The following is a 26,862-nucleotide window of genomic DNA, read 5'->3' as shown; positions in this document are numbered from 1 at the left end:
TTCTTAATCTTTATAATCAATATGTACCTCATTAAGTTTAAATTTTGTGTTAACTTTTCTCAGTAATAATTTAATTCTATTTCTAGGAAGGTAAATATGATAAATATGCCATCTATGAGAAGTTTGAAATCAGTCATTAAGAACTTATTAATGATCAATGTTATATTAACACTGTAATCATAATAAACTTTAGAAATTTCAAAAGTATATATTTCATACATTCAGGGAAATTAGTTTCTGTACTATATATGGTGTGGTATTTAATATTGACAGGAAAATATTTTGCATAAGGTAACTAAGGCTATTTTCATATATCTAATAAATTTTCATGAGTAAAATTGCTGAATTATGAAGATAAATAGTAAAGGTGAGGGAATGGAGAGATGGTTGAGTGATTAAGAATGCTTACTGCTCTTTCAGAGGACCTGGATTCAGTGCCCATCACCCACATGGTTTACATCTACATGCAATTCTAGTTCCAGCCATCTTACTCCTTGTTTGCCCCATATGTCCCTTTGTGCATTTGGTACACATAAACTCACCAAAGCACATTCTCACACGGATTAAAAAAATAGGCATTTTAATTTTCAGGAAGGCACACACAAACTCAGACCCAATGGTTTGACTGCTCCTTGCTCTGGCTTTCCCAGTAAACAAAGTTTAATTCCTACAGTTGAGATCTACTCTAGGTTCTTTGTATAAAGATTAAAATACATGTAATATGATCTGAAAAAGCTATAAAAAGCAAATAACCCACGGCAGTCCTTTTGAAAGTACCATGCTTAACACGTCCTTAGATTAGTTATTTGTTAAGAGGCGTGTAAATCTGTTATAATACAAAATTTAATGATGTGATAGAATTTTGCAAAAATTTGCTTTTTAATTTGGAAGTAAATTTCAGCTCCTAGAGGCTTTGTAGAACTGATATGGTCTGCTACACAGATAATAAATGTTGTCAAAATTTGTAACAAAATATAAAGGCATTTTCTGCAAACAGATTAGAGTGACTGCAAGATGTGTCTATGATAAAGCATTATTAATAAATTACTCTGGTGTATAGTTATCTACCAAGTAAAGAATGTCTTTAAGATACTTGTCTATTTTTTTGCCTTCTAGAATACCTTGCAAATATTTTAATAATTGATATATTGGATGAATTAGTTTAAAGTTTTTAAAGTAATTTAAAGCATTTTTTCCTTGGACATGAGACAATGTAATAGTGTACTGCTAAGTGTGTTCAGATTGATATTTCAAATAGTAAAGATGTGATTTTGTCTTTTTATGCTGCTTTCTGATTGTGAAACTATTAATCAACATGTCCTTTCAGTTATTATATGTGTTTTGCTTTTACTGAGAACATAATAAATACAGATGTCAAAAAATTTTATCCCATCATTATATCATTTAGCAATGGGAATCACCATCAGTTACCTCAGGTAATAGTCTAGGTGATGAATGCACTGCATTTTTCTCCCTTAATTTGGTAATATCAATAGAATTGTTGTACAAATCACAAAGAAACAGTCAAAAATACAAAAACAGCAGATAAATGCCATCATGGCCATAAAGCAAATTCGTAACATGTTAGTACTTGAACTAAAACTTAATTTTGAAAATAGGAAAAAGCTACAATGTTCTATCAGGGCACTGCATGCTAGGGCTAAGACTGTCATCAGAAGGAGCTTTGCTTTGGGCCCTGAGGAATAATTGGTATCCCTAGGCAAAGCAGGTTAACTAATTGTAGAACACACCAACATCAGGCTTGGAATACTGGCAGGCCAGTCTCAAACTCCCAGAACACCTCTTCAAACTTTTACCACTGAGCTGGCCAACATGATAAATACATGTCAACTGTCTTATTAAATACTATACTAGAAAATGATGAAAACTAAGGTAAGAGCTTGCAGAGTTAAGCGCGTTGGCTAGGCCTTTAAACACTGCAATAGAGAGGCAGTAAGAAGAGGACCACGAGGGCAAGGTCACACTTGGCTTCATAACTACCCTGTATCAAAAAATGGATACAAGGGATAACAATCTTGCAATGTTAATGTGATACATAATATCAAGTGACGTGGCTTAATGATACTTCACTTGTTAACTTGTAAAGTAAGCACTTTTTTGAGAGATCTTGGCCTTGCACTAGGTGACAATGCTTATTGGACCATCTTGAAAGCAAGATTTCTGGTTATCTTCATATCTATAATATATTGCCACCATTTAAGATATTACATTTCAATTCTAGAAAAAGAACAACCAAAATAGAGCTTATACATATTAAATATCAAGACAAATTTAAGTTTTTAGCATATATGTGTTTGAATGAGAGTATAGCTTTAAAAAGACCATAGTTTAAGTATATGTGTTTACCTCTGATAATCTGTTTTTAGACTTTAGCAAGACCATCAAAATAACATTTATTTTCTGTTATTAAATTTTATCAACACATATTCAAATATTCAATTTCCATCCTTAAGAGGCAATACCAGCTAGTCTAGTAGATATTATCTGTTCTTTTAACCTCAATATAAAAAAATTCAAGGTATTGAGATCCTGTTCACTTGAGGATTGATAGAAGTGACAAGGTTGAGTTTTATTTTGATAAAAAAATGTTTCCAAACTTTCAGAAAAGTCAATAATGTATCTAGACTGTGAATCATTTATAGGCACATTCAATGCATTTTAAATCTTATTCACTGAATATTCATCTAAATACTTCAAAATAAATTATGTAGACACAAAATTAAAAACCTTTTCACTTAAGAAATAGAAGAAGTGCACTGTGAGCTATAGATCCCAGATGTCCAGCTCATAGATCCCAAGACTCTCCATGTCAAATAGGAGCTGACTATTCAGAAGAGTTTCATTGTCAAGAACTTACATAACTTTCTTTGCTGTAAATAATTTCACTTAACACTTAAAAGGGAAAATAATTTTTTAAATTTAAGAGTCATGTCCCTAACGTTAAAACCTCATTATAGTGTGCACATTCTTAATTCTTAAGACAAATTAGTGTGTAAGCTTATCTGTGTGGATGCAATTTCTCAAATAATGAGGTCATTACAAAAACACATTATGAAAAAATGTACAGGAAATACGAAGTCAAAATGTGGGGTATTTCTGGGTTATTTCTAATGGTTATTTGTGGTATTTTCTGAAATTATATTGTCTATCTCTTTTTGAGAAAATTTCAATATTTTCATATTCATACATATACACACTGTGAAAGCTCAAGAATTTTCAAAACAGGGTATAAAATATTGATCAAACAAGTCAATTTTCCATCTTGGTTTTTGTATTAGGAAAATGGCAGTTTTCATAGGTTATCTATATTTCTCTATAATTAAAATTTAATAAACATAAAATGTAGTTAAGGACAATTGTGTCCTGTTATCTTGTATGAATTCTCAACTGTTTGCACTCCATCCACAAGGTGGCAGGCCTCTACCACACTTCACTGGAACTTGGTCAGGATGATTAAATACCCTGTGACACAGCATCCCTGCACCTGAGGACTAGCTCCAGAGAAATAAATGAACAAGGGTCCACAGAGACACTGTTATGCGTGTTAGGAAAGGGAGAGTGAAAGAGAGACACACACCTCCAGCAGGACGCTGTTTACTTATTCTAAAAATCCATATTTTATAAAAATCAAAGATTGCTTGGCTACTAAGCTGATAAACAGTTTTAGTTCTGTAATTAAGAGGTTTTTAGAATTATAACTGCTGCTTTAATGCTGAAGTCCATAAGTGTTCAGTCGCACTGTCAAGGTCTTTTCTTTCTTCAAATAAACAAAAATTCCCTAAATATTAAATCAAGTGTGAAATAAAACATTTCTTTCTGGGATGCTGATATTTCAACGACCTGTCTTCTGAGGCAGTGACTCTACCATGGATAGTTTAAGTCAGTCACACAGTCATAACACAGCAATGAGTTCAGAGAGAAGAGACAGTGTGCTGTCACACGTGGGCTTATGACTGTGCTTACAATCTGACTGGGGGGTTCAGCATTGTTCTCCCCTCGTGTTTCTCTTCCTTTTTTGTTTCCCTCAAATTATTCTAAAAGTGATTGAACCTCTGCCTACTCCAGAGCTCACAGGGTATGGTGACACACACACGCACACCCCACTCCCTGCACAGCACACTCTTCTGATTTGTTCTTTTCTGCTTTGTCATGTTCTCTACCTCTAAACCAATGGAACTTCCTGCAGACCTATGAGGATAAGGAGCGGGAGGAGGAAGAGAACAGTTGAATCTCCTCTTTTTATTTACTAGGTTAAATCATTATGAGCCTTGAGGATAATGGCTTATTAAAACATTCCTTAGAGATAAGAACTTATTAAACTTTCTGATCTTCAAGATGATTTGGAGTCTTTTTTATTGTTGTTTTGCATAAAAAATTAAGAAAAGCTCCACACTATTATAAACACGTATATGTGATTTATGTCTATATTTGATAGTGAGATACATAGTGAGTTCATACTGCATGCAAAGGCTTGCATAATTGAAAACTCAGCTGATCATTCAAACTCATCATGATCAATTTTGTTGAGGATTTTCTGTGCTCTGCCAGCTCCCTATGCCAATTTCTAGAAGCATCTTCGGTTAGATTTTCAGGCCTCTTCAGATCACTCCCCTCTGCCCTCTATGTCCTTTTTACCCAGGTTTATTGTTTACAAGTAACCCATCAGTTTTTACTGAGTCTGAGCTTAAACCATTGACTCTGGACTCCCACTGGGCCCTCAAAATTGTCTGAGAAACAGTCTTGCTCAGAGCATTTCAATTCCCACATAGATTCTCTACTTGGAATTCTAATTAGCATGCTAACTGAGTATGGCTGAACGGAATCATGGAAAGGAACTTTCATCCCTTTCCCAGCCAGCCTCAGCTCCCCTTCATTCCCTTATTTTTTTCTTTCATTTTATCCTTGGCTAATTGATTGGTACTTACTTAAAGCAGAAAGTGGTTGGGTTCATAATGACATATCCATTCAAACACATACCATACTGTGACTGTTCCCACCCTTTAATCCTTTCCTGTCTGCTATCCATATTCTTGGTAGTCTCTTTAAAATTCGGAGGTTTAGTAGAGCATATTTTGTAAAATTATATTTCAATAAATTTGAAAATATAAGGAATGAATTAATTCATAGACGTATGTGACCTAACAAAATTAAATCAAGAAAGATACAAACAAGTGAGACAGATCAACAAGCAACTAATAAAGCTGATCAATGACAGGATTAAGTGGATTGACTACTAAATTCACCTGGAGTTTTTAAAAAAGAACTAGCACAAATTCTTCAGAATAGTCCATGAAGTAGAAATGGAAAGAATGTTATTAAACTCATTTTTATAAAGCCAGTATTACCCAATATCAAAACCTGATAAGAACACACACACACACACACACACACACACACACACACACAGAGAGAGAGAGAGAGAGAGAGAGAGAGAGAGAGAGAGAGAGAGAGAGAGAGAGAGAGAACAATTTCCCTGATGAAGAGGATGAAAGAAAAAGAAAAATATTTGCAAAAAGAAGTCAACATCCCACCAAAAATCAAACACTATGAACATATATTACTGCATTCCAGAATGCAAGGATGGATTAGTATATACAATTCAATAAATGTCATATAGCACAAAACAGAGTTAAGGAAATGAATTACATGATCATTTTAATTGAAGTAGAAAGGTCTTTGATGGAGTCCAGCATCCCTTCATGATTAAAAACCCTGAAGAAACTAGAAGTAGAAAGAATGTGTCTTAACAAAGGTCGACCGTGCCAAACCTAAAGAACTAAAAACAGTCCCCTAACATGAGGAACAAGAAGGACAATCTCTCCAATTACATCATTTTCATTACAGTACTTGAAATACTAGCCAGAACAATAAGGCAAGAAAAAGGGAAAGAATGATATCATTCTTTCATATATATTGGAAAATATCATATATATTGGAAAATGAAGCAGTTATTCCTACTTGCATATGGTTTGACTCTACACTTTATCCTATGCTTAACGCATCCTAAACACTTCACCACAAAACTCTTAGAAATGATTTTTAAAAGTCCAGGAAACTAGCAAGATACAATCAATACCAAATTTGGCACCATTTCTATTACATTAATGGTCATGTTGAGAAAAGTCTAGGGCAACAACCCCACTCAAAATAGTTTCAAAAACTATTTAAAAAAATTTTATATTCCTGGCATTTCATCCGTCAGCTGTTCAGCCTAAATTCTATGTTGTGATCTGAGTTACTCTTGTATCCATTCCCTTCTGCAAACTGTTCTAACTTGTGATTGCTTGTTTGTGATGTGATGTGATGTGGTGTGGTGTGGTGTGTGTGTGTGTGTGTGTGTGTGTGTGTGTGTGTGTGTGTGCATGTGTGTGTGCACTTTTGTCCTTGCATCCATACATGCAAATACAGAGGCCAATGAGGAGGTTAGGTGGCTTCCTTTACTTCTCTCCATTTCTCTCCTTGAATGACAAGCTCCTATTACAATCTCCATTGCTCTCAGTATGCCACAGACACATTAAAACAATGAGTTTACATGGAGTCCATGGAAGCCACAACATCGATCTTGTCACGGGAAATCTGATTACATTTCCTCTCTGAGAAGAACTCCAAGTCTTTCCCAAAAGGTTAGATTAAATCTCAAACCTCTCACACCATTTGATAGACAGTGTTGTCCATCCTCAGAGTCGCTGTTAACCAGTTTGTCTATAATCTAGATACCCTAGAACATGCACAGTGACACCTCCATCTTTCCCTTCCCACCACTGGAGCTATGCTGCTTTTAATACACATTTCATAGAGCTTGAGTTGGCCTCCTCCAACTTACTTTATTAATGTGCTGTTTTAACACTTCTGTATCAGAAGCTAAGGCACCAGGTACAACTTTTGTTGGTGGTGTGTGTGTGTGTGTGTGTGTGTGTGTGTGTTAGTGCACTTTTGTCTATTCATCCATGACTGCAAATGCAGAGGCCAAAAGAGTGTGTTAGGTGACTCCTATTTTGGGGGACAGGGTCTCATTTATTTATACATGTGTTCTGGGGATGTGAACTCAGGTCCTCTTGATTTTATAGTAAGCACTCTTACCCACGAAGTCAACTCCTCAGGTACAAGTACTACTCTGCTTACTTAATCTATGTTCATTTGTAGACCACATAGAGAACAAATTCTTCAAGCAGGACAGTGTTTATGAGGGGCCAACTTTTCACTGCAGTCTGACGATGGTTTCAATTTCTAATGAATTTCACTCTTTATGAAGTATTAATGATGAAGGACAATGCTAGATCATCAGAAAGAACAGCTATAAATCATAATAAAATATTTATTTTTAGATATCAAAACCAGATTTAACATGTAGTGCTTAGTACTAACCACCATTTGTCACGGTGGTATTGTAGTTATTGAGTGGGAATGAAAAAATCATAAAATATGGGTCTGTAGGAATGACTAAGCTATTAAGGGCACTGGCTGGGCACCAGTGAGGACCAGAGTGAGGAACCCAGCATCCACGCAACAAGCTGCACAAGGGGATCCGACACACTCTTCTGACCCTCGTGCCAGCACAGGCATGTCCACCCTTACACATGCACGTGTATATACTCATGCCTAAACACATAAATACACCAAAGTCTTTTAAGAATTATAAACACATCAAGCCATCAACATTACTGCCACAATTTCCCACTCAAATAGCTTTTTTCTGCCATCATATTATAAACTAAAAATGCCTCTTAGATTTTGCAATTAAGTATAAATAACATTTTACTGTAACGTGTTTACCAAACTGGTTCCAGAAACAAATTTGTGCACCTTCTCTTCATGTCTTTTATTATCTTTCCATTTGCTTTAAAAAAGATCAATCTTTTCAAAACTCTCTGTTCTGATATGATTGTTCACAAAAGCATCCAGTTTTAGAGAAACAATATTATTACTGAATCTATGTAGTATACAAAATTCTGCTTACAAACTTCAGTTTAATCTCACACAATTATTAGATCTCCTCCCAAAGTTTGTGATAAAATTGTAACATCCCACCATTAAAGATTGCAATATGGAATGAGAGCCATGATTCCACGTACACATCGTATTCCATAGGTAGAGGTAATTTAATTCCTCCCTTGTGATGTGAACCACATCACAAGACATCTACTTCAGTTTTCACTCTCAGGAATTATTGTACACTTTTATGCCATCATTATGTCTGCTTTGACTCAGCTGCATGATGATTTATTCATTGTGTGCAATTAGACATCACAATTATAATGAGGAGGATGTTGGATTGCTTTGCACTGGAGTTATTATTAGGCCCTGCACATTTGGTACAGAGTTTGTTTTGTGACTGATTTATGCATGTCTGCAGCCGCTGGTTAGTTTAGACACATTGTTCTTACAAAGGTACAATATTTGGCTTTGCTGCTGAATATTCCAAGTTCCAATAGAGGAACCTGCAGTAAACAAAGATTTGTGCCAAGTCTTAACAGGCAATATTGCCTGAATTTTTTGATTGGACTACTTCAAATGCTGATAGTTCAAGGTAACAATCTTCTGTCTTCATGTGGCAAACAGATAACACTCATTTTCACTGACAAATATAAACTACAATGACTGCAAAATCATATACATATACATATACATGTTATATATATACATATACATATTATTACCAAATACCCTAAAACTCCTCATGACTGCTGCGTCGAGTCTCGTACCCAGGCTCATGGAAACTCACACTTTACAAAAGTGCAAAGGGAGATCCTCAATGATTAAAAATCAAAGCTAAGTTGATTTCAACTAAAGCAATTATTTTGGCCTGAAAAACTGAAGGCACAGACTAATACATATTACTATTCTATGCACTTATGCATATAGAGCCTTCCTACTGATGCAAGTTAAATGACTAAGTCAGTAATAAGAGTCCATTACAGCCGGGCGGTGGTGGCGCACGCCTTTAATCCCAGCACTCGGGAGGTAGAGCCAGGTGGATCTCTGTGAGTTCAAGGCCAGCCTGGACTACCAAGTGAGTTCCAGGAAAGGCGCAAAACTACACAGAGAAACCCTGTCTCGAAAAACCAAAAAAAAAAAAAAAAAAAAAAAAAAAAAAAAAAAAGAGTCCATTACAAATAATTTTCAAATATTAAAGTGTTTTGGCTGCTGTTTTCTTTACAGTACAGTTGAAACCAAGGGAAAGTTTTAAGAGAAAAGACATGGAAGAGGGAGGGAAAGATGGAGAGAGAGGGGGCTTATTACTCATAATACAATTTTGTATCATTTTCCTTGCCTCCCTGGAGGAGGAAACATATTTAAACCTTTTACCTATTCTACACTATCATTCCCATTACCTGGAAAGTGCACTATGGAACAGTCTAGTCATTCCTTATAACAAAGTGGCAGGTTTAACTAGCTCATATTAAGATATGATATTAAATATGCATCATCCTATTACAGCTTTTGTTTAAACAACAATCCTTTTGTAAATACCTGACCTCAGGTTTTTCCCTGAAACTATCTGACATTAATTTTTAAATTATAAACACACATCCATTTGCCAAAATCATATCCACATGGGGATGCTTCACTATTGTTTTGCAATAATAAAAATTACTTAATTTGAAAGATAATTTCTTTATGTAGAAAAGGAATACAGAGTCATAATTTATAAAAATGGGCATGAATTTATGTAAAGCACAATTAGTTAAAATTGAATATATACAGCCTTCAAGTAAACTCACTATTGCTTTTATACTCTCAGCAACAACTCTTCAATTATATAAAAATCAAAAGAGAAATAAGTCAACTGTGATAAGATAAATAGCAACATCCTCCCAAGGCACATTCCCTAGCCTGTTGTAGAATATCATTTTAAGATGTATTACATTTGTTTATGCTGTGGAACATTTGTTCAATGAAGCAAAGATGAGTTGCATTCTTTTATGTTGCATTTGTTTAACTCTGTGTAGCTGTGTTACTTTGCCTATCTAAAACATCTGATGGTCTAATAAAGAGCTGAATGGCCAATAGCAAAACAGGAGAAAGGATAGGTGGGGCTGTCAGGCAGAGAGAATAAATAAGAGAAATCTGGGAGGAGAGGAGAAGGAGCAAGAGAACAAGGAGAAGGGGATGCCAGGGACCAGCCACCCAGCTACTCAGTCGGCTACAGAGTAAGAGTGAAAGTAAGTAATACAGAAGTAAGAAAAGGAAAAAGCCCAGAGGCAAAAATAGCCTGGCTAATTTAAAGTTAAGAAACGCTGGCTAGCGACAAGCCAAGCTAAGGCCAGGAATTTATAAGTAAGAAAAAGTCTCCGTGTGATTTATTTGGGATCTGGGTGGAGGGTCTCCCCTAAAGAGCAAAGAGTAAAGAACTTAAGGGTGAAAAACAACCAACAACACTAGCCCACCAATAATAATCAAAGAAAAAGAGGCCATCAATTTGAGAGAGATCGGGGAATGTTGAGGTGTTTTAGTCTAATTTCTCTGTTGTGATAAACACCAGGATCAAAAGCCAGGTAGAAAGGGTTCACTTGTTTTACATGTCACTATCACAACTGATCACTGAGAAGTCAGGGCAGGCACTTCAGGCAGGAGCCTGGAGGCAGAAACCGACTCAGACACCATGGAGGAGCACTGCACCCTGGCTTACTCCCCATTTCTTTCTCAACTTGCTTTCTTATTCTACTCAGAGCCTGCTGCTCAGGATTGGCATCAAATTCAGACTGGGCCTGACCTCATCAAACATTAATTAAGAAAATTCTTGCCCCTCAGACTTGCCTACAGGCCACCTGATCAGAAGAATTCAGTAATCAAGATTCCTTTTCCCCAGATGACATTAGTTGGTGTCAAGTTGACAGAAAAACAACAAAATAAAAATAAACAATACAAAACAAATAAAAAACCCACCAACTACCTCCAGAGTACTGTGAAAATGAGGATTTGCCTATTGGAACTTGTCACACAAAGTCCATCAACAGCTAAGTGGCCACTGGGCAGTAAGGGGTGGAGAGATTCCACTGTGGCCAGTTCATAACTACACCTGAGGCATAACACAGCAATCAGATGTCTTAAGCAGTGGCATATTTAGAGCCATATTGATTAATTGTTTTCTGCTATTGTAAATGAATTGTAATTATTCCACCAGAGAAAACAATGTGAGTAAACTTTTTTACTTAAACACAATTGATCTCTTCAGAAAGCCTTAGTTTTAGCTTTTAATGTTTTACTAGATCAATACATATTCCATGTAGAAAAGGCAAAAAACTAGTAATAATCTAAAATTATTAGTAAAAACTGAATTCTATTATCTTCTACATATATGTAGAAGTGGATAATCCATGTTAAATATTTATCCACTATACTTACAAGAATATGTGTATAGTGTAGATGGCTTTTGTTAACTGCTTTATTTTAGCATCTTATGTTAAAAATAGTTTGATACAGTTCTCAACTACAATATTATCTTAATAAAGAGCACGTGCATTTTCAGAACCATTTAACTATTCAACCTAATAACATCACATTTGGGCTAGCAATTTAATCCCTGGCTAGGGAGGTAGAAGCAGGCAAATGTCTGTGAGTTTGAGGCCAGCTTGGTCTAAATAGAGTTTCAGGCCAACAAGGGTTCTCCCAAAACAAACAAGCAAACAAGAAATGTCTCGTATTATTTGTTTAGTTTTATTTTAATATTTATATTTTATTTTAATTATGCATGTGTGTGCATATATGCACATGTGAATGCAGGTGCCTATGGTCTGTGATATTCATGAGAGCATCAGAAATCTTGGAGCTAAATGGTATACATAGCTGTGATTCTCTTAGTATGGGTGTTGGGAACTGAACTTGAATTCTCAGCCACAGCAGTATGAGCTCTTAACCACTGGGTCATCTTTCCAGCTCCAATCTTCAATGTTTTAAACAGACGATTTGCTAGTGTATAAATCTAGTTAATGTTAAAGGTATTTTAAAATGTAATGGTACATGTTTTGATATGTTGTATTGAATTGTACATGAAAGTTGTTTTCCTAATAGAACTACAAAAGCTTTCACCTCACTTTGTATCTTGGGGTTTCTATTGCTATGAGGAGATATTACAGCAACTCTTATAAAGGAAAACATTTAACTGGTGTTGCTCACTTAAAATTCATAGGTTCAATCCATTGTCATCAAGATGAGACATGGCTGAGTGAAGGCAGACATGGTGCTGTAGGTGTAACTGAGAGTCCTATGTCTTGCAGGCAACAGGAAGTGGTTTGAGTGTCACACTGAGGGAAGCTTGAGCAAAGAAATCTCAAAGCCAGACCCCACTGTGACACAATTCCTCCAACATGGCCACACCTCCTAATAGTGCCACTCCCTTTAGGGGCAATTTTCTTTCACATCACTGTACTTTGCCATCTACAAACTGGGTTCTTCATTTTCTAAACTAATCTGGTGGATGAAGATCAAATGTCATGACTGACTGCACACCCTTCTGTTACTGCTGTATCTAGGCTCATTTCCTACATAGAAGGCCATATGCACTACTTTATGATTAACTATTTACTTCTTTTTTCCTTTTATAATACAGTAATCATCCTTCTCTTACTGTACTATTAAGTTTTTATTTTTTATAGAGTTAAAAAAAGGATTTATTTTGAAGCTGCTCACCCATTCATCTCTCCCTTTGCATTTCAGCTATAATAGTTTTTCATCAATACAAATATTAAATATCATACATTTAAATTTAGTGATTTTTATCACCTATATTATGTTTTGTGTCTATTTTAGAAAGACTTGCCAAAATATGACATAAATTCAGCAATTTTCTCAGCAAATTTTATGTACTGTTGATATTTAAATCTATGCCATCTGGTATTTATGTTTCTGTATGACATATATGGTAAATATTTCCTACATTAATAAAGTGCTCTTAATCTACTTGAAACACAGCAATTTATAATGGTGTGATATTGAAATCTACCTCACCAAGACATCAATTTATACTTTGGAATAATCATAACTGATGGCTTATCTTTCTCTACAACATACAAGTTAGTTGGAGAAACACAGATTGAATATGGTCCCTCTGGGGCTCAGTAATGATCCCAGGTTTGTTGTCATGCCTGACATCAATCTTTCTGGGAAAAAAAAAAAGGTTACTATTGAATAAACATCTTAGTGATATCTGTGCTTACTCTAGGTTACATGCTCACATCTAAGGTTTTGGGTCTCAGAACTGCAAATAAGAGAGAACATGCAGAATTTATCTTTGGGGGTTGGATTATCCCACTTAATCTTTTTTAGGTCCATCGATTTACCTGCAAATTTCATGGTTTAATTTTTATTTACAGCTCAATAGTACTCCACCATGTATATATACCACATTTTCATTATCCATTAATCAGTTGAAGGACTGATTGCAATGTGAAATAGTGGAACTTATGTCCTGGGGGCAACCAACAGCTGTCTAACTAGGATGGAATTAAAATGTGGTTCTGTAAACCTAGTCGACTATTCATGGACTATGAGGTCATGGACCCTAGAGGAGAACCTACTACTGCCACTTTCTTGAACCAGTATCCTTTACAACTGCCGTCTCAATATTTATCCTCATATCCACAGTTGAGTGTAGTTCTCACTTCTCATCAAAGAAGCATCTTTTTTCAGCAGATGGAAACTATAATTGTTAAAAATGCAGAGAACCTCTGGCTGTGAGTTTCCTGGCCTCAATTGATAAGTCTACAACACGACTCCAGCACCTCAGGCTCCGGGAACACCACAGTAAAACTGTAAGAGCTGGAGGACTAGAATGTCTTCTATGATAGGAAAGATGCTCCCCCCATAAAATCTCAATAATATGGTTGTTTAAATAAGACCCGCACAATGACAACACTAGTTAACAAATCACCAGAAATCTTAAAGGACAAGATCACCACACAAGCTGCAATGCAGACATCAGCTGTAGCTTTGATCTTCAACTTTCTGCTAAGAGTCCCTTCCCCAGATTTTTAGATTATGTGGAACTCAGGTTCTTGGAGTTGTCTGACTCAGTTCCTCATTTCCTCACTTGTTAGTAGCCAAAAAACTCTTTGAATTCCACGGTCTGATGAGCTAAGAAGCAACTAGTTCACACAGGGCTCCTCTAGTGTCAGCTGGATAACTGGATTATGTTTCATTTTCATAGAGTTCCCTGGTTTGGTCAGGTCTTCTGAGATGGTCTTCCATTGTATCACCTTATAACTATTTGATAATGGATACACATTCTCAGGGAAATTTTGTCATAGAATACAAACTTAGTACCATTCACATCAGAAGACATCTGCAGGTTCTGCTGTACTGTGGGTATTCTGTCTGTAGGTTCTGCTGTACTGTGGGTATTCTATCCGTAGGTGCTGCTGTATCATGGGCATTCTATCTATAAGTGCTGCTGCTGTATTGTGGATATTCTATCTGTAGGTTCTGCTGTACTGTGGGTATTATAGATTGTTTTCAGACTATGAGAATTTTTTACCTCATCTAAGAATGGATCTTTACATTTCCCTTGAAATGCTAAGGATATTGTGTAATTTTATCAAAAATAAACCTACTACTTTGACTTGTCTTATAAGTTGATCTGAACCACATGTACTATGTTACTTGAGAAAATGATTATAAATAATTTCCATATGATCTTAAAGTGTTCAGTATTTTAAAAATATCTTTTACTTGCTTATCTGTTTACAACACACATTCCCTGCTCACCACTTAAGTACTGAAAATGTGTAAAACCTGTACATGAGAGCAGAACAGTAAATAGCTCTCTAGAAGTCAGAATTGTCCTGGCTTATGGGATGTACCCATTCCTATTACTGAATTCACATAAAACCCAGAGCAAGAATGGTTCTGAAAAGGCAACAGGTAACTCATCCTGAACAGGTGGGATATACCAGAGTCCTCAGTTTACCCATATTGGCATTAAGTTAATGTTAAGTAAGTACTTCTGCCATAATTAGTTATAAATAAATATATATATATATATATATTCAAAGTTAAATACTAAATATAATCCTTTTAATTAGATAATTCCTCAGGATAAAGTCAGTGACTATGCAAAGTGATGTAAATATATTAAGCTGTATTATTAGAAAAACATTGACATAAGACAGTAAGCTAAAACTCAATTTATCACTAATAATTCTATTTAAGAATGACCCAGAATTATTTTCCATGATGGTATAGATATACTTTTTCTTACTGTCCAATTCCTGAACATGGAGGCAACTACATAGTGTTCGTTCTGGGTATGTTATTTTTAACAAAGTGCATAGCTGTCACAAACAACAGCACATGCCACAACTCTGGTGAGAGTTAAAGCAGCTGAAATAGAAAGCATTCTTTCTGCTTCATGGAGCCACCTAAAGGAGGTGATTTCGCAGCCTTCACTGTGGGGAAATCCCTTTTCATTTCTGGGATCTGGTGTCTTTTGACAACTAGTTTTATTTTTGTGACAGATATAGTCACACAAGACAGACTTTGTAATAATGGGCTGGTGCATGCTAAACATCTGCTGATGTGACAATGAACCCATGTCCTTACGATAAACTCATTTTTCCCTTTACTGCAATTAATTCAAATGAGAAAAAAAGTTTGATAATTTAAACATATGTGTGTGTGTGGTATGTGTGTGTGTGTGTGCATGTGTGCACACGCACATGTGCTGTGGATGATTGATTGATAAATAAAATGCTGATTGGCCAGTAGCCAAGCAGGAAGGATAGGGTAGGTGGGACAAGGAGAGAGGAGAATTCTGGGAAGTGGAAGGCTGAGGCAGAGCCGATCCCAGCCACCATGATGAGAAACAGATGTTAAGATACGGGTAAGCCACGAGCCACGTGGTCGTAACTTATAGATTAATAGAAATGGGTTAATTTAAGATATAAGAACAATTAGCAAGAAGCTTTCCACAGCCATAAAGTTTAAAAGTAAACATCTCTGTGTGTTTACATGGTTCTGTCTGAGCGGCTACAGGCCCGGGATGGACTGGAGATAACTTCAGCTATATATGTGTATATATATATATGTATATATATATATGTGTGTGTGTGTATATATGTATATATGTGTGTGTGTGTGTGTATTTTCAGTCATCATATTGGTAGATCACATTAGTAGATCCTGCAGAATGTGGTCATTTTAATTTTACTTATGTCTTATAGTAATGTGATGGTAGTATGTTATACTCTCTGATTTTTAACACCCTTGTCCTCAGTGCCCTCTTTAGGGCAGAATGTCTAACCCAGAATGCCTCAAAGGTAGCAAAGTAACATTATGAGTCAGATGTTCAGTCCTTGCCTCAATTCAATTAATACATTACCAAGAATAGGGTAGAAATATGCAGGAAAGAGTGATTAACTTCTCTGGACATTTATCTGGTTCTGGGCTTATAACATGTGAAGACATGGGATAGATGATTTCTAAACCCCGCTTTTACTCAATAAAGCATTTTACTTTCCTGATGTAGGTACAACTGGATGCACTCTCTTGTAGTTCACTTGGGAACCCTAAGAAAATACACCATCTTCTATGTGGTCTACGATCAACAGAAGTGTATTTCTCACAGTTCTGGATGTAGGAAACACAGGCATCGAGACACCAGCAAAGTCACAGTCTCATGAGTACCCAGTTTCTCCATTTCAAGTCTTTGCACTCCAGCCTTGTTCAGCAGAGAGAGAGAGAACTCAGACTCTGACCAAGCACTTTTTCATGAGAAGATGAAAATGCCCCACAGTCACCTCACAAAGTCCCCATTTCTTTACTCTATCATGCTGGGGTTGATGGTCTCAACATTTGAACTTTGAGGAGACAAACCTGTTTTTTGTTAAATATGTGTGTTCTCAGGTATATATTTGTTTGGGCATATAATTACATTATGTGTTTTGTCATTAAAAAAAATATCTTTATAGCCATGGCTGTTGTTTGAATATTGTTTGTCTATTCTTGCTGGGGTCTAATTTCTATGGTGAGGTATTTAGAAGACGAAGATTTATTTATTTTGGCTTAGTTTTAGGAATGGAGTCTCTGGGAGGTGATTACAATTAATTAATCATCAGTGTAGAGGCGAATCATTGACTCCAGGAAGTCTCATATAAAACAGGAGAGAGACAGTGCACACATAGAAACTCATACACATAATCACACAGTGTCCATACACACACTTCTGTGGATACATGCACACAGGTACACATATAATGTCTATGCTATTCTTTGCCATGTGATGCTCTGTGTCACTTTCAGACACTGCCATTCATCACTGAAACAGGCATAAATTCTGCACATCCATTACTCTAAACTCCAAATTTACCTCGTTATGACAGATGCAGTCTATACATATTGTGTTATTAGCAACAGACAACAGAATAATATACTATGAACAAAAACAACTACAGTCATCACCATCGTTCACACTGCAATTCCAGATTTGCTGCCAAATTCATGTTACATGAAGCCATACCAAGTGAGGAACTTGAAGCTTCTTCAATGAATCACCTTGACAGATATATAGGAATACCCCTGGAATTGTTCTAAACCACTCAATTTCAAATAGAAACCCACTTTGCATTTTCTTATAGTTTCTGCACCTTATCTAGTAGAAATTGGTTTCAATAATACATGCACTACACACACAGTTCATTTCGTGACTTCTGCCTTCTGTGCACAAACACAATCGTGATAGAAATCTTTAGGAATATTTACTCTTCTAATGATGTTATAGTAAAATGCAACCTACAGAGTCACTTACAAGTGAGGAATTATTTTTGAACAGTTCTAGAATCTGCAAAGTCCAAGACTGACATACCAGCATATTCAGTACATGGTAATAAGCAAGTGATAGGTCAAAACACCACACTTGGGCCTCACACATTGGGAGAAGGGGTAGAACCACTTTCTGAGGATACTGTCCATGATGCCCAAGCTCATTAATGAGTGTTTGTCTTTGAAATCTAATCCTTTGCAAGGGTCCCACTTCCTAAAGGCTTCATATTGTTTATTAGAATTTTTAACATATGGAATTTGAAGGATTTATAGAAATCATCCCCCTGTCACTTGACAAACTGACCATATTTTGTGCAACAACAGAGAACATTCAGTAAGACAAACAAGTAAACACAGATCACATACCAAGACTTTAGCAAAAGCTTATTGTGAATGAATGTAATGATCGCAGAAACCATTATTATAACACCCCTCATTCCAAGACAAGTAAACATTTGCTCCTATGGAAGAACTTAAAGGGTTGGGTGGACCTTCCTTCAATCTTGAAGGAGCATCCTGTATCCTATGGACTGACTGTTAATTGATACTCACTAAATGGCTTTAATATCTCATATAGTCACAGGCACTGAAATGCTATACTTTCGCTCAACTATACTTAGGTGGTAGGTTCATAGCATGACATAACATGCCATGTCTTATATGCATGCAGATTTATAGATACATAGAATTCAATAATCCATTTTAGAGGTCAAAGGAACTTTAGGTGTTAGCTGAAATGTCCTGCTATCCCACATATTGTCAATCTTTCCAATAGACTATTTTACACATAAAAATACCAAAGTGTAAACTGTGAGGTTTTCATTTTGATTACTGTAGAATGTACCTAATACCTTTTTTGTATGATTATTACAAGTCCTTTAATTATACAGCTAAATGTGTTTCCCTCATAAAATAAAGTTATTGCTTCACCTTGCACTTGAGTAAAATAAAACCTTGAATCGTAGTAGATGTTTTAAATTTAGCAATATATTTTTCATTTATCTGTATTAAATTTTATAGCACAGATAAAAATTGCAGACTTTTCATGATATTTAAGAGATTCCATAGTAGTTTGCCATTCCATATTTTTGACAGTAAATTAGATAGGGGATCTCAGTAAGTCATGATTCTAAATTGAAAAGAACATTTTAAAATTTTCTCATACTGGGGGCCAGGTTAGATGGCTGAGCATCTGAAAATGTGTTTGCTACAGTCTGATGATCTGTTTGGACTCTGGAAGGAAGGAACCAACTTCACAATGTTGTCCTCTGACTGCCATGTATGTATGACAGGACACCCCCACCACTTATGCACACGTATCATACAAGCCTTAGCAATATGGAAAACATAAAACTATCACACAAAATAACATGGTTAATTCTAGCCCATCAATGTGAATATAACCTGAACATCTCTTGTTGTAGTGTTCTTAGCATTTCACAAGAGAAAAAAAATATCATCATTGACTAGGTGCAACAGTTCTATAATGCACATATACTTCAAAATATCATGTTACATACGGCAAATGAATAATACATTATTTAAACAAAATAAAGTAAACAGAATGCTGAGGCCAAAATATCTAAGATGATAGATCTCATATCAACTGTATTCCACAAAACATATAAACTGTAATTAACAGTTTTAAAATTCAGACTCTAGAAGACACTTATCAAAGGCACACTGCACTGAATGTGGCTGAGCAATGTAACATGAGTCACCAAAAGCTACACTAAGAATTTCTTCATATTCTGGTCTAGAAAATATGTGACTATTTTTCAAATACTATGATGAAATAAGGATCCAAGACCTCCAGCATTTTAACCAACCACTGAGATGAAGACAGAGACTTCACCATGTATAAACAGCCCACAGCTGGGCAGGATAGCGAACTCATTTATAAGTCCGTGGTCCTATTTAGAAAGATCAAGTGACATCTGAGGATTCTGGTACCAGAGAATGGCCCAGCTGCATAATTGGAAAGGAATTTAAAGACAAAAGTACTTGGGTGTTTTGTAAAATAATTGTCTAAAACTTTCAACAACTCTGAACTAAAAATCTTGGCACCCTGTGCTGTTTACAACAAGAGATGTCTTAGAAGGCTCTGGACTCCTGTTCTCTCTTTTCCATTTAAGCAAAATGCATAGCTTCAAAATATAAGGCTCTTTCTTACCCTTTAAAGCTGAATTTCTTGGGATTTTCTTTCATTTGCTTATATTTGTGAACCACGAAATAGCCTAAGCTCCCTAAGAATGTCCTAATATATCTGTTTACACAGCTCATTATTTATTAAACTGTAATTTTCAAAATTAAAAATTGAAAAACAAACATGAACTTTTCAGTAACTTTAAAGATCATTAAGTCACTTAAGCATCTTCTGAATTTTTTCCCTAATTCTCTGCCTACCTTCCCAAGCAGTTCTCTCTCCCCTTACTTTAATTGCGACTCTGCAGTTGCAAGCCTGTCCAGATAAAAAGAGTCTGCAACGAAAGTGTACCAAAGCCAACATCTCAAACATTTTATGAAGTTTCGAAAAACGATATTTAAACTCAAGCTTCATCAGAAACTGCAGCATCGCCCGCATATACTTGGGAAGAGCTAAACTGAAGGCCAACAAAATCCATCATTTTCCAGTGGAAGAGAACGCACTCGCTTAAGCGAGGTTATGATGCACATACGGAAGTAAGTACTCAGAATGTGATATGCAACTCTCACTGCATCAGAATGAGGGAAAAGGAGCCTCACTGGTTTTAACCACTTATTAGGGAACACCCTGCTGTGCCCAAGCTGCATGAAGAAAACCCCATTAGCAGCTGAGGAGCCTGGCAGCCTGGGACACTTCTGAAGGACAAATAGTCAAGTAAGGGAAGCTTACGTTCTTGGAAGGATGTGAAGAGCATCTGAAACCTGCTGTTGCGACTGCCCTCGTCTGCCCACATGCGGATCACCCCCAGGCCTGTGCGCAGCATCACGTCATTAGCCACCGTGCTGCAGAACTTGGCCTTCAAGTCCTCCACGGAGCTGCTCCCATCATACACCGCCACAAAGTTCCTCTTGCATTCATTTGAATTCTGCATCTCATAGTCCAAGAAACGTAAGTAAATCTGTAAAACAAAGATAAAACAATCTGTTCATTTCAAAAATGTAGAGCAATGCTTGGATCTCCTCTTTTCTTTTCAGTCTCACAAGACAGCCTTGATTGCAATCAGCCCCATTATTTTCCCTTGTGGTCCGCAGGCAGATAAACTAGTGCAAAGCAAATTATCTTTAATATTTCTTTACAAGTGTTACTATGCTGTTAAAAAAAAAACTTAGCTGTGCCATTTCCTTTAGCTAAGTATTTTTTGCCCAGATGATTCTGACATCATCCCGTGATGTATCTGAAATCAGCTATTAGCTTTCAAAACTTATATGCTATTTAGCTTTGGATATGGAAGTACTTTAAATATTTCTTTATGCATTCTTGTTCAAGTGCCCTTGTGTTTTGTTTAATGTATATAAAGAACAATTTACATTAACACTAAAGGAAAACAAAACATATTGAAAGACAGCTTTTGATTTTAATCTGAACAATTACTCTTATTCAGCTTTGCAGTGGAGCATATCAAAATATTTTAAAAGGCCAATCTAGCTATTTTCATCAGACTTAAAATCAGGCCACTTAGCTCAATCTCCACAAATAAAAGTTAAATTAGCATTTAGCACTTAGTGAGTACAATGTACCGTGACACCAATTCATATGTCATCATTAAACGCTCCCAACAATTTTGTGACTAACATGTCGGTGTCCTCAGATGTGACAACTCAGGCTCACAGAATAGAAACTACAAGTCAGATGTGAGACCTCTGACTCCACAGTCTACACTCCTGCCTCAAGGACACACTGTGTCTAACACACTGGTTCTTGGTGAGGAGAAGTTATCTGACTCTCTTCCAATGTGTATTCAGAATCACAAGTGATTGATTCCAGCAGGATCAGAACAAAGAATGTGTTTGTTCATTCATCCATCCTTTCAGCAATATCCATAGCCTCAATGTTCAGTTGGTCAAGGTCACAGTTAAAGGCATTGTGCAAATGTGTAAACAAGGAACGAACACTGAAAACGTGTTTAAATCATGACACCTATATAGAATGTAAAACTATAGGAATTCTATACAAAAAATGTAAATGAAACAAATTAGTGAAGGTGCAATAAGAACAATATCTGAATGAAATTTGCCTCCTTTGAACAACACATCGATTACTTGTTTATATTTTATTTTGGAATCATGCATATCTATAAGCTATTTTGTTGAAATTAGATTACTTCACCTAGCATGCATACAAACTAAAGGTATACATTTATTTTAAGTTCACTTTCATCTTTCTATATTCATTTTTTGTTGTTATTTCAAAAACTATGAAATTTATGGGACAACTTTTCCCCCAGATCTGGAAATGTCTATCCTAAGTTTAAAATTTCATTATTTTAGTTAATACAAAAATATTATTGCCCTTGAGTGTTATTATAAAATAGACATTGGACCCTGTAGTTTCTCTTAAAAATCAGTTGTATGCCTTGTCTCTTGAAACAAGATTTTTCAACAATCTCCTAAACACTCAATGTATCTGTCAGGTTCAGTCTCTGCCATGTGTTTCCAGTCTCAACCCAGCCAAACATAACACTTTTACGTACAAAGTCAATGATCCCATGCCTCCAGCCCAAATCCTCACCTGAGGCATAGTACAACCATTGAGAAACTTTGCTCAGGCAAATGTCTTCCCTCTTCCTTCCAGCAGTGTGTTTCTTTTCTAACACCTCAAGCTTTGTGCTGCAGGGGCAAACTTTAACTTGAAGGAATTGGTCCCTACTGTTTGTAGCAACTTCTTCCCAGTGTGTCAAGGTTAAGTTCAGTTGCTATATTCCCAGGAAACACCCTCCTATTGGGCCGACTCCCTTATTCCAGCAGTCTTTACCTTTATACCCTCCAGACTCAATTAGAACTGAACATATTTCATGCTACAGTTCCTGCGACACTTCCTCTCTACTCAACTAACTAGAATTCCCATTTTCTTTACTAATTTCATTTGTTCAGAATTCGTCATGTGTTTATTGGCTGTCCATAAACCCAACAGTGTTTTACGTGTTATAAATAATAAATATGCACACATTGCCTTCAATAGTAAGAGATGTTTAAAATAAACATCTCAAAATAAACTATGACATAAATCTAAAGAATATGAAGTATAAGAAAACATATTGTAGACCTGTGTGAGTTGGAAATGAACTGTGATAGCTTGCACCAGATCACCCTGACTTAACTTTGAGGAGGAAGAACAGACATAGAGAGATATGAGGAGATGAACTGAGCAACTATGGACAACTGGAGTTTTACTTTGATTCTCATAAAAACAAAGGTTTCATATGTAGGATTTCTGTAACTTTCCAGCCACTCTAGGTGAATTTTAAATTAGCTGACTCATCAACACCACACACAACACATAGTCTAAGGAAGTATCCTCTGTCACCATGTCCAGGTCATTGCTTTATGTTATTTGACAAAAATACTAACTACTACTCCCATCATCCACATGGAGTTTATTCTTCCCAGCATAATAAAATTTCTGAAGTTATCCATAGTATCCCAGAAATGTCCAGATTAAGAAAGCCTGATTTTGTTTTGTTTTTGTTTTGGGGAGGCATACCTTTTTTTGGTTCTTGGGTTTTGAAGATCCCGCTAGCCAAAAGAGGGAAGGAAGTCTTTCCCTAAAAGCTTGGTAACTCTTTTTCTTTTCTTTTTTTTTTTTTTTTCTGGAGATATATTGTATTTAAGTGTTCAGGGAAAAAAATCTGGGAGATGTTCTTAATTCCTTCTTCTTCCCTGTTCTCCAAGTCCAGTCACTCTGTTTTTGCCAAACATCACCTCTGCCTATGGGGGTAGGGTGGCTTGGTGGGGACATAATTTGTATAAAAGTGTGACTAGTTAGAAGGCTCCACCACAAGTAAACACAGTGGTGGTCTGAATTAATCTTAACAAGGATAACTGAAATATGTGGGGACAGAAGTGAGCTGAAAACTTCTTATGTAGACAAATCAGATACAGGGATCTTTTGAAAACTGTACTTCCATTTTAGGTTTGAAACGAGGTGGGTTGTGCTGTTATCTCACTGAAGAGAACAAGGAAGAAAGAAAAGATTGGATACTCAAGAAAAGAGTATGGCAGGCTCAGTTTGGGGTATCAACATGAGCACAGTGACCCTATCCAGTGTTTTAACAGAACCAATAACACCATGACATGCTATTGTTTCTCTAAATGATCATGTCAAACTGCCTTTTAAGTATTCATATCTGTAGATTTGTGGGGCTCCCACCCTTGCTCAAAGACATTTCTTCTTATGGATAATGGACAACACAGTAATGTATTTCTGCTCAAAGTGCTGAATGTCCCTGCAAGTGCTCAGTCGTTGATAAGACAATTGCAGAAAGGGGGCAGAAAGAGTGTCTGAGCTTAGGTAGGGGTGAGTGACCTGAAATGCTGTTTTCTGCACATGACATGGCTCTTGTATACATGAACTCACTGCAGGAATGATTATCTATGTAAGTTCTATGCAAGATCAAGTTAATGAAGAAAATTTGGCAGGGAGGTGGGGAGGAGGTGGGGCTCTCAAGAGTCAGCCCTGGCTGAGGAGCTATTGGCAGCTGATGGCCTCTGGGGACAGGAATAGTTAATTCTTCTTTAGGCACATGGCCACTGAAACACCTCAGTGGATGATCCAATGCCCATTCACATGGATGGACAACTAATTGGACTCAGAAGGTTCAAATAAATAAATAAATACAAGGAGAGCATAAAGTTGGAAGGATGTGGTGGGGGGTGTCTTGGGGTATGTTAGAGCAAGCAATTGAGGCGTGGCTACGATTGAGTTAGATCTATACCAGTATGAAATTTTCAAATAATAAATAAAATTAATGAAAAGAACATAAGTCTGAAAAATGTTAAGTCTAAATTTTTGACATATGCAATGCTGTATCTTTCACATATTCACATGAAATGCTCTTTAAAAGATGGCATTTTTCACATGATCCTCATTAGAAAGCTGGAGAAGAGACTAAAACCATAACTTGCTTAAGAAAAATAATCAGATGAATGTGAGCACCTGGAATAAGAACTGTAAGTTCTGTTTTTCAGATTCTTTTCATCATGTGGCTTTGCTGTACCCTGAATAACAGTCAGCAATCTGAAAGGTCTATAAAAAATTGATTGAAAATCTGCCAATTTTTGCAAGGTGACAAAAATGTTAGGTGCAATAAAAAGTCAGAATACACATATATTCTAAACTACTCAGCAATAAGCCCAGCATAGTTTATCACTCTCAAAAAACCATACACATTCATCAGAGAAATACACAGTTTTACCAGCAAGGGAAACATCCACCAGGACAGGTGGCACATCACAGTCCATTAAAAAAAAAAATAGAACACAAAATGATCATGGATATCAGTAGTATTACGAAGTTTAACAACAACATATATACCCACAGAAAGAAAAGTAGTGAAAGAAAATGATTAACCAAATCAAGAGGGAATAAAAACAGGAAGCGGTTTTTCACTTGGCACTTTCAAATCCAGATATTTCAGTGGCATGATAAGCCTGAGCACTTTTCTGTAAGCGGAAACATAGACTTGAATAGCAATTCATTGTTATTAGAAGGGAGTCTATGTCATGCATTGGCAATCACTCTTGGCTTCAATTAATAATTTTTTACAGTGTTTGGCAACAGATTAGTGCAACAACAGCAGATTACTGCAAGAACTGTTGAAGACAAAGAAAATTGAGATTTAGAAATGTTGAGTCACACTTTTAAAGTGAAACAGGAGCTTTAGCATTGCACTTTGGATCTGCCTGACACCAAAGTCACGTAAGATCCTCATTGCATCCTACACAGTCTTACGAAAAACTTTTACTAATTGTTCAAATGTTGTATATTCCAGAGGGAAAGTTATAATCTTAAAGAAAACAAACTTTAACAAAATAGAAATAAATTGGGAAAAAATTTTATACAGTCAGGTATTTTCATTTTCTAAAAGGAGGCTCTGAAACATTTTGATGAATAAATAAATAAAACTCAGAGATAATAAATGTGTCCTTATGAAATAAATGACTATCTTAAATTTAAAAAAAAACTTTAAAATTAGGGCCCTTTAATGTTGGAGTGGTACTCTAGTTAGAAAGTCAATCTGCATACTGGGCCCAAGCTTTGCGTTTGATATTCTGCCATGAGTCTGCCTCACCCATGTAGTCACTGACTGGCATGTGTTCATGATGAGCAGTGATGGGCAGTACCTGTCTTTTACTTATTTCTGTATCTCAAAATTTTTTTTTCCACATAGAACTCTGTCTATGAAGGAAGCACACAACTGCCTTTACTAGATTTTGTATAAATGCTTGTGAAGCATTTATGATTATTTTGACCTTCAATTTTTCTATTTAATAGGGAAATAAATTGTAGATGTATGGCATTTGCTTCATTAGAATGAGAGCTGTCTGTCCATAAGCTAAATTTCTTTAAGGAAAAAAAAATTACTGATCAACATTTTTCTCACTAGCTACAGTCTCTGCCATATATAATTGATCCTCGTAGATTCAAAAATATGTTCCTGGCCTTGGAGGACAACTGCCAATGGTCTCCTATAATTTAAAAAAAAAACGAAACCCTTGTCACTGTGTATATTTATAAGAATAAACTTAGCTATTTGTTTATACAGGAGAAGAAATAAAGAAAAATCTTAATTATGTAAACAACATACAAGCCCATTTAATGCAGTGGACATCCAAAAGTGTTAACTGCATTTCTTAAGTGTAATATGGTAGACATTTTATTTAATTATCTTCTCCTTAGAAAATTAATCCAACATCTGGAAAAATGGTTCAGTGGTTAAAAGCACATTTTGCTCTTACAGAAGACCCAAATTCAGTTCCCAGCACCCACTGCTAGTGGCTCATATTTACCTGGATCTCCAGCTCCCGGGGATCTAATTCCTTCCTTCCTCTGGCTTCTGATTGCACCTGCACTCATGTGAGCACACACACACACACACACACACA

The 26,862-nt window shown here is 36.1% G+C and overlaps 1 protein-coding gene across 1 annotated transcript in view; it reads right to left on the bottom strand.

The window, feature by feature from the left end:
- Positions 1-26,862, bottom strand: part of Neto1 (neuropilin and tolloid like 1) — a 129,119-nt gene that overhangs the window by 23,400 nt on the left and 78,857 nt on the right. Inside the window, exon 7 of the mRNA XM_059246249.1 lies at positions 20,651-20,879. Coding sequence (XP_059102232.1) covers positions 20,651-20,879 — 229 coding nt within the window. The remainder of the gene's footprint in view (positions 1-20,650; positions 20,880-26,862) is intronic.

This window comes from Peromyscus eremicus, chromosome 19 (assembly GCF_949786415.1).
Source record: "Peromyscus eremicus chromosome 19, PerEre_H2_v1, whole genome shotgun sequence".
NCBI classification, from domain to species: Eukaryota; Metazoa; Chordata; class Mammalia; order Rodentia; family Cricetidae; genus Peromyscus; species Peromyscus eremicus.
The sequence above is the reverse complement of the archived record's forward strand: the minus strand, read 5'-3'. Positions and strand labels throughout refer to the sequence as shown.